The following is a 12,627-nucleotide window of genomic DNA, read 5'->3' on the forward strand; positions in this document are numbered from 1 at the left end:
AAAGCAATTTGACAGCATACACTGTGGCAGTTTTTGCTGAAGCCTTGCTGCTTGAGTTACTCCTCAAGAGTGTGCAGAAGAGTGCAACAGGCAAAAAATTATTTTATTACCAGAAGCATGCCTATGCTAATATTTCCATTCAAGTTGCTGTAGCTCTGGAAAACCTCAGTCAGTAAGGTGGATTTTCTCGACCTTTGAACAGGAACCACCAACCAAACAGCAAATCTTACAATAATCTGAGATTATTAAGTGTAGGTGAAAGTTTATTACATTGACTAAATTATATATATATATTTTTAAAAAGCCCAAGGGAATAATAAATATACTGTGCTTTTCTTGTATGTTTTATTTTAGGTTTCTTAGCTAATTTGTAAGGCAGACATGCAGTCAAATATCAGTAGATTTTAGGTTACGGTCCCATTACCACTGGTCAATTGTTGTTCAGTCTCGACAAGAAAGTGATGAAGTAGGCCGAGTATTTCCAGACAGCATACAGACATTTTCTCTCTCACCCCTTAGACAACCAAATGTTTCTCAAGGGAGAGAGTTCATGAAGATATTGTGGATCAGCTGCCTCCAGCTCACCCTATCCCTGGCATCCACCTCTGTCACACCAGTCTTCTACATCTCCTCCATCACTGCATCCATGAACCTCCTCTGTGGTCTCTTCCACCTGCTCCAAATTCAGCATCCCTTGTCCAATATATCCTCTCTCATGTCCAAATAACGTCAGCTTTGTCTTTATAACTTTGTTTCCAAACCTCTCGACCTGAGCTGTTGTTCTGATCTACCTGCATGGTATTTGCATGGTTGATCACAGGTATTTGAACGTCCAGCTTCACTTTCTCTAATACTTGCATCATCACCTTTCCACCTGCCTTCATCTCATTTGCACGCATGCATTCTGTCTTGCTTCGTTCCTTTTTTCTATTTAGCACACCTCCACCTTTCCAGGCTCTAACAGATTAACAAAGACATGGTGACATTTTGAAGACTCTGCATTTCATGACCATATTTGGATGACAGGCTTACTGTTACGACCCTCCCACACTCATTAAAACCATGGTCTGCTGTTGATTGGCTGGCATGATAGGATCAGCTAATTTGTGTCGCCTGTGTCTTACAGACTGTACAAGCTGGCCCAGATAACCTGCTTAGTCTCTCTCTTTCACTCCACCTTACATCAGCTTTGTGTCTTGGTTAGGTTATCTTTAACAAGTTATTTTATATTTAAGTGAATTTCTTGTGTGAACTCCCTCCTTGCCACCGACTTTAATCCACTATGTAATACAATTTAAATTTTATTATTTAACCTTTATTTAATTTATTTAAATTATTATTTAAATTAACTGTGTATGTTATAAAGTAACATACACATAAAATACTCATTAAAGCCATAGGACAGACTTTTTGGACAGGCTGTTCTTTGTCTATAGTTTTATTAAAGTAGTCTGCAGTTTTTCGGTACTTCTCCAATGGCTGAAGTCTTCAGCCTTAGAAGATGCCCTTAATTTAAGTGAGCTGATTGGAGTTCCAAAACCTTGCAGTGTCATCCATAGGCATACTATGACTGCAGGAAAATGGGATGGTAACTCTCCGTTAAGGCAGATGGAGCCCCTCAACAAGGGCTGACACACTTTAGCTATCAGCTGGTCAGAAGTGAATCACCATCTTTAAATAGATTCACAGTGTTTACCTGGGATAAACTGGGTTATCATGTCAGCACATGCTTGAATGTTGTGCATCAACAACACCCCTCCGAAGCTTGGCTCCATGGTTACCAGTCCTGTACTATTAATGAAACTAACGCATACTCACATGCAGACACATCAGAGAAAGACAGCCCAATGCTATTTTTAGGTTTGGGAGTTTCACCCACGCCCCAAGAGATATTTTTGGTTACCAGTTAGATACAATAATGCAGAGTTATGTACAGATACTTAATTGAAGCATTCATATAACATACAAATTCATTTCAATTTAAATGGGATCCAACAAGGATTGCCATAATTTGTTCGTAATTATGATTCTTTAATGTTGTATTTGATGTAGAACAGAGAAGATTCATTTTAACAATGAAGATAGTAAATAAGTAGCACGTCAATAACATAACTCATAACGTTTCCCTTTCAATTGTCAGCAACTGCAAGGGAATTTCAGAGTTTTATAGAAGTGAAACTGAAAACTGAAAGTTCATGACAGACATGTTGTATATAAAAAATTCTGTGTTGGGTTGTTATACGTATAAATATTATTTTTGTAACTGTCATGGATTTCACGTCTATTATTTTAGGGTCTTTACCTTACAGTATAAAGCGCCTTGAGACAACTGTTGTTGTAATTTGTTGCTATATAAATAAAATTGAACTAAACTGAACTGAACTGATTGTTAATTTTGTTTAAGGTGTGACTTCAAATGCAGGTTAGGTTTGGTTACATATCAGCGATTGGTACAACAAGTAGCACTCTGGAGTTCTGAAGCAGATCCAGTAATGAGTGTTTGCCTGAATCTGGTATTTTAGTATTGTTGCTGTGAACAAGGGCAGTTTTATCATCTTGTTAATCATGAATTAATCATACATTCACAAGACTACTGGAGGAATTCCATATTAGCTGGTTTTCCCTTTGTGAAGCTTGTTTTATTCTTTTGGATTTTTTTTCTAACTTAGTTGGACAGTGAAGTAATTTTTGTCATCTATTTGTTCAGTGATGTAGCATAGCAATACAAACTCAGAGTTTGTTGGTAAATTTGCTAAGTCCACCTTACAAACACGGGTTAATCTCACATGAAGAAGAATACAAACACAACCAGAAGTTTGGCAGCTGAATTTAAAAAGATGAAAAAAGAAAGAAGCTTGAAAAGGACAATGATCTCCTGCAACTCAGTATCCTGGATCGGAGGTGGCATGTGTCAGTGCGAATGTCAGTTACTGTGATTAGCAAACGAGTTCACAGATAGTGCAGGGAGTGTTCATTAAGAGTTACAGTCCCCTGATGACAGAGGCCAGACAAAGATAGCAGCACAAGGAAAGACCTGACAGAGCAATGCCAGGGACTCTCCAGTGCATGTTTGAGAAGCAGCAGACAAAGAGAATGAAGCAGGGGGAGAGGGATACTGTACACGACTGTCAGTCATCACAGAATATTTTCTTTCATTTCTTAGCAGTTCTCTTGCTCTAAACTTCTGTTCCGTCACTGTCACATTCACATATCTATCCCCATGCATTCCTTTTTATATTATCTGCATGCTCCTCTCTGTCTGTGCAGCCTCAAGGGAGTTTCTTTCTCGAAATCCATCCCACATTTCTCTTTCAGAACAAACAGGGTGAAGACGTAACACAAGTGGACTGAAACAGTTTTAGCGGATTTCTTTGCAGTTTGGCTGAAGGACCAACCTCCAGAACTGCCCACATGTCAATTTAATCTAATTCTTTCAATTCAGTTTTATTTATATAGCACCAAATCACAGTAGAAGTCACCTCAAGGTAGGCATGTAGCATGTAGGGAGGCTAAGAATTACTTAAACCAGCAGCTGAGTTCCTTAAATTGTATTTCAAAATTGTTTACTAAACAAGGGAAGAAAAAATACTGCATTTCTCATTGTCTTTCAAATAAATTAAATGAAAGCTGAAGGGCACATTATATTACCAAACCCCATAGGAAGTCAGCCTTGTGAAGCTTCAGTCTACCGCAGGGGTGAATTCCTGCAAGTTTCATTTATACACTTCTTCCAGTGTTATACTGGGAACAGATAAGTGTGTGACACTCTTACAGAGAAACAGTTAGCTACATGATGTACTAGACCTGATTCTAACCAGGGGTGGCATAATCAAAGCCATTTCTTTACACACATACAGGTGTTACATTCTGTAATATGCACTATATATGGCTAAAACTATGTCAAATTCAGCAGGTACAAGGTGGTACAAGATATAAAACTAGGGTGGCACTAGGGGTGGCAAGAGAATATTTTAAGGTGGCAAATGCCACCCTTTGCCACTGCAGTAGATCCGCCCATGATTCTAGGTGTGCTTTGGAGAACAGTTAGCAGAAGAGCCACAGCAAGGCCTGAGAAAAGGACAGATTAGAGCTTACTTCAGTTTACTGAAAAGAGTGTTGTAACTTTAATTTCAGAGAGTGTTGCATAACTTTAATAATTTTTCTATCAGAGGAGCATAGAGAGTGCTTGGATTCAAGTTTCTTTGTTTTGTTTACCCCCTTAGGCAGAGTTAGTATTCAGCAGACAAGTCATTTATCCTTTTAATATATATTTCACAAATAAGACAGACAGCTAATCGTGTAAATATATTGCAACACGGAAAAAAATCCCAAACAACTTTGCTCTTATGTATTTAAACAATGATTGGATCTGCACATTATTGCTTTTTGAAAAAAGAAAATAGTAAAACATGGTATTGTAAGTATAAAGTAATAAAGGCAATAACAGAGACAGAGAAAAAGAGAAAAGGTGGGATTACGTACACGGTGTAACAGCAGGAAGAGAAGCAGAACTTTTTCCATTTGTGGAGGTTATTGTTCTGACTCCTATCAAGGCTGTCAAAAGAAATGTCAAAATCTCCTCCTTTAGTTTATTTCTCCTTGTGCAATCATGTTTATCACTCCTTTAAAGAGATGTGTCAGTAAGTGAACGTACAGGGTTTTATTTTAACAGTCCATATAGTCTAGCATTATCCCAGCAAACACGCCTTAGCAGACCTAACCATGGGTGAACTGTGGGGCTGTGTGAGCAGGGCAAATCCACTCTCACCCATGCAGGACTCAAGTAGATGTGTCCACACAAGGGTCAACAGCAGTTTTGCCTTTTGGGGACCTTGTAAGAGCTTGACAATACACATTCCAGGTGTTAATCTGAGACTGCTTCCTTCAAAGTCTTTAATAGTAAGAGGCTTATTTAATACTTCTAGTATGATACTTATTCACAAAATGTAATGTGGTTGTGCAGGAAGTAAAAATAACCAGATTAGAGTAATATAAACCTTTAACAGATCTGTGACCATGTTTTTAACAAAATTATATAATTATAACAAAACAGATAAATTTACGTTTAGCAAAGTAAAGAAAGACCTGGAAACTACAAGATGACAACAACAAAAAAGCATGAGTGTCTACACGCTTGGAGTGCCCCCTGGTGTTAAGTTTGGTCACTGTTAGATTGGATCGTTTGACGAGACACTCCCTATGTGATATTTTACTGTCATAAAAGAAGGACTTTGGCTTCACCTGTGATTAGTCATTTTGCTATCAGGAAGCTGACAGAGAATAGTTCGTGCAGCAGGTTAGTGGGTTGTTGCTGTGAAGTTTTAAAAGCTGACATAAAGACACCATGACTGTGGTTGATATGTAGTTTTATATATAAAATAAGCATAAGTGTAACGTATTAAAGGATTCATTGACAAAAGTGAACAAAACTACAATTGTCAGGCAAAGTTAGATACATAAGTATATGGACAATGGCACATTGTCTATGTACACCACACAATTGGATTTTAGATCAAACAATCAAGATGTGAAGACTTTCAACTGTAATTCAAGGGGGCTCATCAAAAATAACTGTTTAGGAATTGCAACCATTTTTACACATAGAACCCCATTTTCAGAGGCATTCCTGTTATTCTGTGAAAAATGAGGCAGATGAAAGAACCTGGAAATGTGTTTAATGTGGTAGTTTTTGACTGCAACTGAGATCCAAAGACATGTCAGTGCAAGTGACAGGAAGCCATCATTAGGCTGAAAATAAATAAACCTGTCAGAGAGCTAACAAAAACTGTAGGAGTGGGATAAAGAATAATTCTTTCTTTGGTTAGAAAAAAAAACATTCAGAACATCTAGCAAAATCAAGAAACGTTCTCAAGGAGGTGAGTGAGACTCTCAAGAGATGACTTCATGAATAGAAATGCAGTGGGTTTACAAGCTGTGCCTTTTGCCCCGTCTTCTTCCTCTTACCCCCATCTGGTCATGCAGACGGCTGCCGCTGTCAGGGTTCTTGGGTCGTTGACCCAGTGTTTTCAGTTCGTTCATGTTCAGTTTATTTCTCACTCGTTCACAATTCCTGTCTTGCTGTGCCAGTTCCTTTCCTGTGTGTCGTTAGTTTGATTAAGTTCAGCTGTGTACTCACCGGTCTCTCATCAGTCTGTGTATCTAAGTCCTCAGTTTCCACTCGCTCATTGTCTTGTCATTGATGTCGTCACTGCCGTCGTTCCCATGTGTGTTTTCAGTTCAGCCAGCCATTCAGTCATCCAGCCAGTCAGCGTTCGTTACTGTTCTGTTCATCCACTCACTACACTAAACACCCTTGATCCTGCACCGTGAGTCCTGCGTTTGGGTCATCTCTTCCTCGCGTCCACACGTGACCCCTGACAGCCGCTCCCTGAGCTTGTCGGAGGTTTTCTCCTGTTAAAAGGTTTTCCTTCCCACTGTGCCAAGTGCTTGCTCATAGGAGGTCATCTGATTGTTGGGATTTCTCTTTGTTATTGTAGCATCTTTATCTTATTATATAAAGTGACTTGAGGCGGTTGTTGTTGGGAAAATGAAAAGATTGAATTGAAAAGTTTACAACGACAAAAAAACAAAAAACTAATGGCTACACTCAAGAAAAGTTGTAAAGGACCAGCTCTTTGTTCAAAGCATACCATATCATCTGTCAAACACGATGGAGGCAATGTTATGGTCTGGGCTTGTATGACTGCTCAGATTCAGTTTATTTATTTATTTATTTTCCCGCCTGTCCCGTTTGGTTCTTTTGCCATCAGAATTATTGTCTGAAGGCCAAGAAAGATGTCCAACGGATTTACTATACCAAGTGGACCATCCCAGCCTTGCCGTATTGGTCCATTTGATTGACCTTTGTTTTTATTGTTTATATTTTTTTTATTTTCAGTTGTTACATACGGGACAGACATGAATGGGGGAAAGGAAAGGGAGAAAGAAAGAGAGGGAGGGAAAGAAAAACAGAGGGGAAGAGGAACAGTGATAAAGGCCACACCAAAAGGGGGGGACAAAAATACATATACATCAATCACCTGGATCACCTGTTGAGAAGAAAGAAAAGAGAAAACAAACAAAAAAAAGAGCGCAATATAATAAAAAACATCATCGCGAGAATCTATGTGTATATAACAGTAAATACTAAATACTGAATATTATTGTGCAGCACGTAAGATCGACAGCACACAGTGTGCTTTGAGGTAGCAGCCAAAAGAGGTGTAGTTTGTGTCTGTGAGCACCCGTGTGTACACCTGTGAGCATGAGAATCCAAAAGGTTCCTTCATGTAACGATCTGCTAGAGGGTGTGGGGAGCCATAGCCCCGCCCCCCAGGGCATGAAGCAGGTATGGAGGAGATCCAGGCTCTAGACATCCAGAGACCCCATCTGGATGTCTAGAGCCTGATCATCTGTCAAACATGATGGAGGCAATGTTATGGTCTGGGGTTGTATGACTGCTCAGATTCAGCCAAATGTTGCCAAACTAATTGGATAACCCTTAATGGCACTTCAGAGGATAATGACTAAAAACCTGCTGCAAAAGCACCTCAAGAGTTTCTTAAGCCAAAGAAACTGGAAATTCTTCAATGTTTTAAGTTGCACCGAAGTGAATCTTTGTAAAACATTTCAACTTTTATTCCAACTTTGTTAAAATTTATGACAAGCTTGATTTAGTGTTTTTCTTTATTTAAACATATCCACAATATGTACATGTGATACAATCATTATTATGAACATACATTTACATGAAAAATTTCCTAAACATTGAAATCTTTTTCTAACCTCTGTTTCCAGGTTCATATTACAGACTTTGTTGGAGCGTTCAGTCTGTACAGAGAACTTTAAGTAGACCAGCTACTATAAATATCATTCACTTTTTTTTTCCTGAGAACAATTTGAACAATTAATTTGCGAATTTTGTCTATTTACACATTTCATTTCAAGTAAAGTGACTGTTTCATTAAAGTCTTAAAGCAAGTTCTCAGAAATCACAACAGTAATTGAATGGTACGTGAACAGCTGTAATAAATAGCACTAACTGATTGTTCGGCCATAACCAACGGCTGAACAATGAGTTACACCTATGCAGTCCCTGTCATGAGTGAAAAAGGCCTCTTCTAGCACAATATGAATACAACATCACTGCAACCGTGCTATTACAGTCGCATAAGTTAATCAGCATACATATATGAAAATACATGCTTGTCAGGCACACTTCAATATCATGTACTTCACTGTATGTGCTTGTTTAGAACATCACTTAAAAAGCAACCAGAGAATACATGCTTTCCAAAATAGTCACCCAAAGCTAATATTTTGATGAAAGAATGAATAGCGAATATCTAAACCCTTTTAGTAAATATACAGAATGTGAACAAGCAAAATGCAACCATTTCAGTTTCTCACAGTGTTATTGTAAATGCCATGAGTGCCATCCCTTTACTGTCTGTTGAAATGAAGTCTGTAAAAGTGGTGAAAAAAATGCATCTCGTCCTCAAGATGTTGAGTGCAAACCAAAACAACGTGTATTTCAGTTTAGCTCTGCGCTAAACGTAATAAATACCTGATACCTGATACACTTCTTTGATATCCTGCTAATAAACACAGAGAGAACAAGCTGAAACAGAAACACGTTTACAGTGTTGTAACTTTAAACCTTTTCCATTTCCGCAACTTTGATTCTCTTCGTGCCAGCATCAACTCCCTTAAAACAATAAAGAAAACAAGTCTAACAATAAAACCAACCCTTAAAAGATTAGAACTTCTCGTTACTTATGTCCACGAGGCAGTGCAATATCGTGAGTGTCCGTAACCTCGACACAATAATGATTTTTCCTTATGGTTGTTACTGTGCCTGTGGTTGAACCATGTCTGGGCGAGGCGGTGGGGGTGTTATGGGATACATAGAAATGCTTTGTTCATTGTAAGCAGGTGGGAGCTCATCAGGCTTAAATTCCAGCTGAAGATAGAGAAAAAAAGAGCTATAATTTAGCAATAGCCTAAATGTACTGATATATGGGTGCATTATTTTGTTAGCGCAAGAGAAAGAGATGCAGAGAAAATCATAATCACCTCATTATAGGCAGGTGGGGGTCCTGAGTAGACTGTTGTGCTGTATCGTGGTGGTCTCATGGCATCACCACCTTGATCTTCGCTGTCCTGCTGTGGTATGCTCCTGGGGAAGGGAATGAAATATATGGACTGCGGGAGCCTGCCCTGGTCACTATGTCTTATAGACCTCCGTGATATAGGGTCATCCCTTTGGCGATGGCATAGTCTGCATATAGTGGTGCAGAACATCATGGCGAGACCAAAACCCAGGATGCCCAGGAAGATCCTTGGAGAAAGACGAAGATGTGGAGAAAGCAGAGAACAGGTTATCTAACAACTCTGGCACAGTTTGAAAACTCTCAGCCTTCCCTGGTGGTGGAAGATGTTACCAGTTTATTAGTTTGCTGTTTTAATAGAATAAAAGAAACTGAAAAAAAGGATTCTTTTTCAGCCAATAATACATAGTACACACAGCACAGGAAAGTAATTATCATAGAAAAGTATCAATGAAAAGAAATGGGTCTTACTGTAGAAAGACACTGTAGTCCGAAAACATCCTTAAATCTGGTGGATGAATTCTTAATGGGCCAAAATGACAGTGGAGTAACAAACCACTGAATGAACCTGAAAGGCAAACATGTAAAACAAAAAGAAAATAAATAGATTTTTTATTTTTTTTTGTCATCAGTGATCTAAAAACAGTGCAGTTAAAATGTAAAGATCTTGCTTTCACGAGCTTATGTGGTCACCCTTTCAATGAAAATGTTCCATTTTTAGATCTTTTCGTATCAGTTGGAAAATGTGTACACTTTGAACTTTAAACCCAATGTTTTGTCATAGAAAAAATGAAATCTCCAAGGAGCTTTTATTGCCTGTCTTGATTGTACTAGGATAGATAAGATAGGATAGGTAGGTTCTGGAAGAAGATTTCTTACAAAGCAGCACTTTGTACTACAGTAGCCTCATATAATTTGCAGTCATTTAGTTTAACTATTGCTGTCAGTGATATTTCGCAAAGACGGGATGACTGCACTTGTTCCATGATGCCCATAAAGCAATCAGGTGACGACTTGAAATATTAAATTGATTACAAATAGGTATCAATTTCATAGCCTGATAGCAAATCAAATCTTAGCTTATTTTAGGCTGTTGACATATTAGTGAGCGTGGATTTCAAAACTGTGAATCAGAGAGGTGAGATGGATGAGTGATTCCACAAGTTACCAAATTCTGACTTGTGGAGTCATGTTAAATGAAGTAAATAAACCATGACTTACTCAGAAAACATGGTTTTTATACAACACGATTATAAGAATGAAGTGTCTGACAAATAAACCTTGAACTAAATTTGTGACAGTTCCTTTTTCGTGAGTAAATCATAATATTAGACCTGTTTATCAAATAATTAAGCATTCGCTATCAGATGGAATGGAAAGACAGATATATTATCAAAGGCTTAAAAACACAAGATACTAATACAGCTGCTGCACCAAGCCAAAAATCAAATCAAGGTGTCCACAATAAGAAGAAAGGTCTGTTTAACTGATTCGCAGCCTTGAATTGAGAAAAGTAGGTCACTGTGTTAAACATGGCTTTTAAGGCTGGCTCAGTTGCCAAAGTTAGGGTTTTCCCAAAATTATATTTTTATTTTCTTAAATGTAAAATGCTGGGAAGGCAACAGATTACAAGATTTTCAACATAATGAAACTGTGATGGTAAAGCCACAAAAACTCTGCCCGTACTGAGGTGATTTAGCATTAAAAGTTTTTTTTTTAAATAAATTATTAAACAAAAGCGAACAAGAGAACCTAAAACAATCACATGAGAAGTAGGCGAGGTGAGCACATGATCGGTAAGCACAGCGGGAAAGCGGCCTAGTCTGCGCTTCTAAAACAAACAGCTTCTAGTATTTTCAGATTTTTGTTATTAGATTCAGTTTTATCAGCTTCCTGTAACTGAGCAGAATAGTCAAAACAAGGAATCAGAAGAAAAAAAAGGCCAGCTCTGTGCTCTTACCTTCAATCCAGCCACAAGTTCTCTCACGTATGAGACTGGGAGGGAAAACTCACTGGAGCAGAGTGCAGTTTTATTATGAGTGTCCTGATAAGAGGCGGTGTGTACAGTGTGTTCAAGCATGGGGGCGAGTGCAAAGAAGGCACGTTTAATAACACCTGAAATACACTGAGAATTGTAGTATTCTTAATTGTTACCTGGGTTTTTCACCTCTGCACATCTTACACACACACACACACACACACACAACAAAAACGTATATCTGTTAATAAAAGCCAGGGGTCGGCAACCCTGGGCACGCGTGCCACAGTCGTCACGCGAAGGGTTAAGTGATGGCACGACCATAGCTGGACTGGCCATCGGGCATACCTGGCATTTGGTCGGTGGCCGATGATTTTTTTTTTTTCTTTTTGTAATGGTATATAATGAAAGTGGTGGATTGGCCAGATGCTGGTCGGTGTGTAAAAAACGAACTCAGTTGTTTGGTGGTGGCTATGGCGAAGCTTCCACAGATTCGTTAACATTAATAAGTGGTGGATGCCAGCAGGCGGATGAGAGAAAGGGGAGGCAAAAGGAGAGACCCGAGGCAGCCGCCGGTCCGAGTGTCAGGTGAACTGAACTTCAGGTAAGAAGTTATGACCTGCAGTCTACCTGGGTCAGATATAAACCAACTTTAGGTGCAGTTTATTTTCGTTGTGCTGACTTTTTACAGTCAGTTACAATAACTGTACTGTGTGCTAGCTAGCATGACAGAGAGTCTATACAGCTGGGTGGGTGCTATGAAGTTACTGATAGTGAACTTTATTTTATTCATAAGGTTACTTAGTAGAGTTGCCAACCATCCCGTAAAAAGACGGAATCGTCCCGGACTTCAGCTACAATGAAAAAGACATAAAGCTGGAGCTGCACAGCTGCCTCTTCTCTCATTCTCTCCCCTCTCTCTCCTGTTGCTACTTCAATCATGAAACTGATCAATGATCAGCTGATCGGCTTTTCTCTCTTGTTTGTTTATCGCCCACTTTGGCCAGAAAGAGGAAACCGCCGGATGTCGTGCTAAACAACAGCAGCATGTTTAAGCTTGATCAGCTGTTGTTAAAATTTATTTAATATTTCTTTCTAGTAGCTGATGTTTGCTGGAGCCACAGCTGTAAAACCTGCTGGTCATGATGTCGGTTTGGTTATCTGGTGAGAGGGAAACATGCAGATGAAACCAGGAGATGTCCTTACTGAATCATCAGAGCTGAACAGGTTTTAGGTGACATGAATGAGTTGAAGGGCTGGGTTGAATATTAACAAACATGCCATATTGGCCCAGTTTATTTCTCTTATCATTGTTGTGAGGAGACCATAAATAGGATTTGTATTTTCTGTTGTACAGTTCATTTGCTGTTGTGGAGTTCTTGTTATGGATAAAAAGTGTCTGTTTTTTGTTTCAAAACAGCTGATAACTATTCGCTGATAGCTGCCAACATCTGCGAACAAATATAATTCTATAAAGTGGTTCTATATATTGTGTAACTGTTCATATAGAGCAGGGGTAGGCAACTTTTCTGATGACGA

General features: G+C 38.8%; 1 protein-coding gene across 1 annotated transcript; it reads right to left on the reverse strand.

The window, feature by feature from the left end:
• Positions 1 to 7,684: 7,684 nt before the first annotated feature.
• Positions 7,685 to 11,194, reverse strand: LOC309718173 (uncharacterized protein). The gene is made up of 4 exons (XM_082553201.1): positions 11,071 to 11,194; positions 9,582 to 9,678; positions 9,076 to 9,340; positions 7,685 to 8,962 (listed from the first exon to the last, which is right to left on the reverse strand). The coding sequence occupies exons 2-4, from the start codon at positions 9,608 to 9,610 to the stop codon at positions 8,849 to 8,851; spliced, it is 408 nt and encodes a 135-aa protein (XP_082409327.1). The 5' UTR covers positions 9,611 to 9,678; positions 11,071 to 11,194; the 3' UTR covers positions 7,685 to 8,848.
• Between the last annotated feature and the right edge of the window lie 1,433 nt (positions 11,195 to 12,627).

Source organism: Aulonocara stuartgranti (assembly GCF_965226115.1).
Source record: "Aulonocara stuartgranti genome assembly, chromosome: 12".
Classification (NCBI taxonomy): domain Eukaryota; kingdom Metazoa; phylum Chordata; class Actinopteri; order Cichliformes; family Cichlidae; genus Aulonocara; species Aulonocara stuartgranti.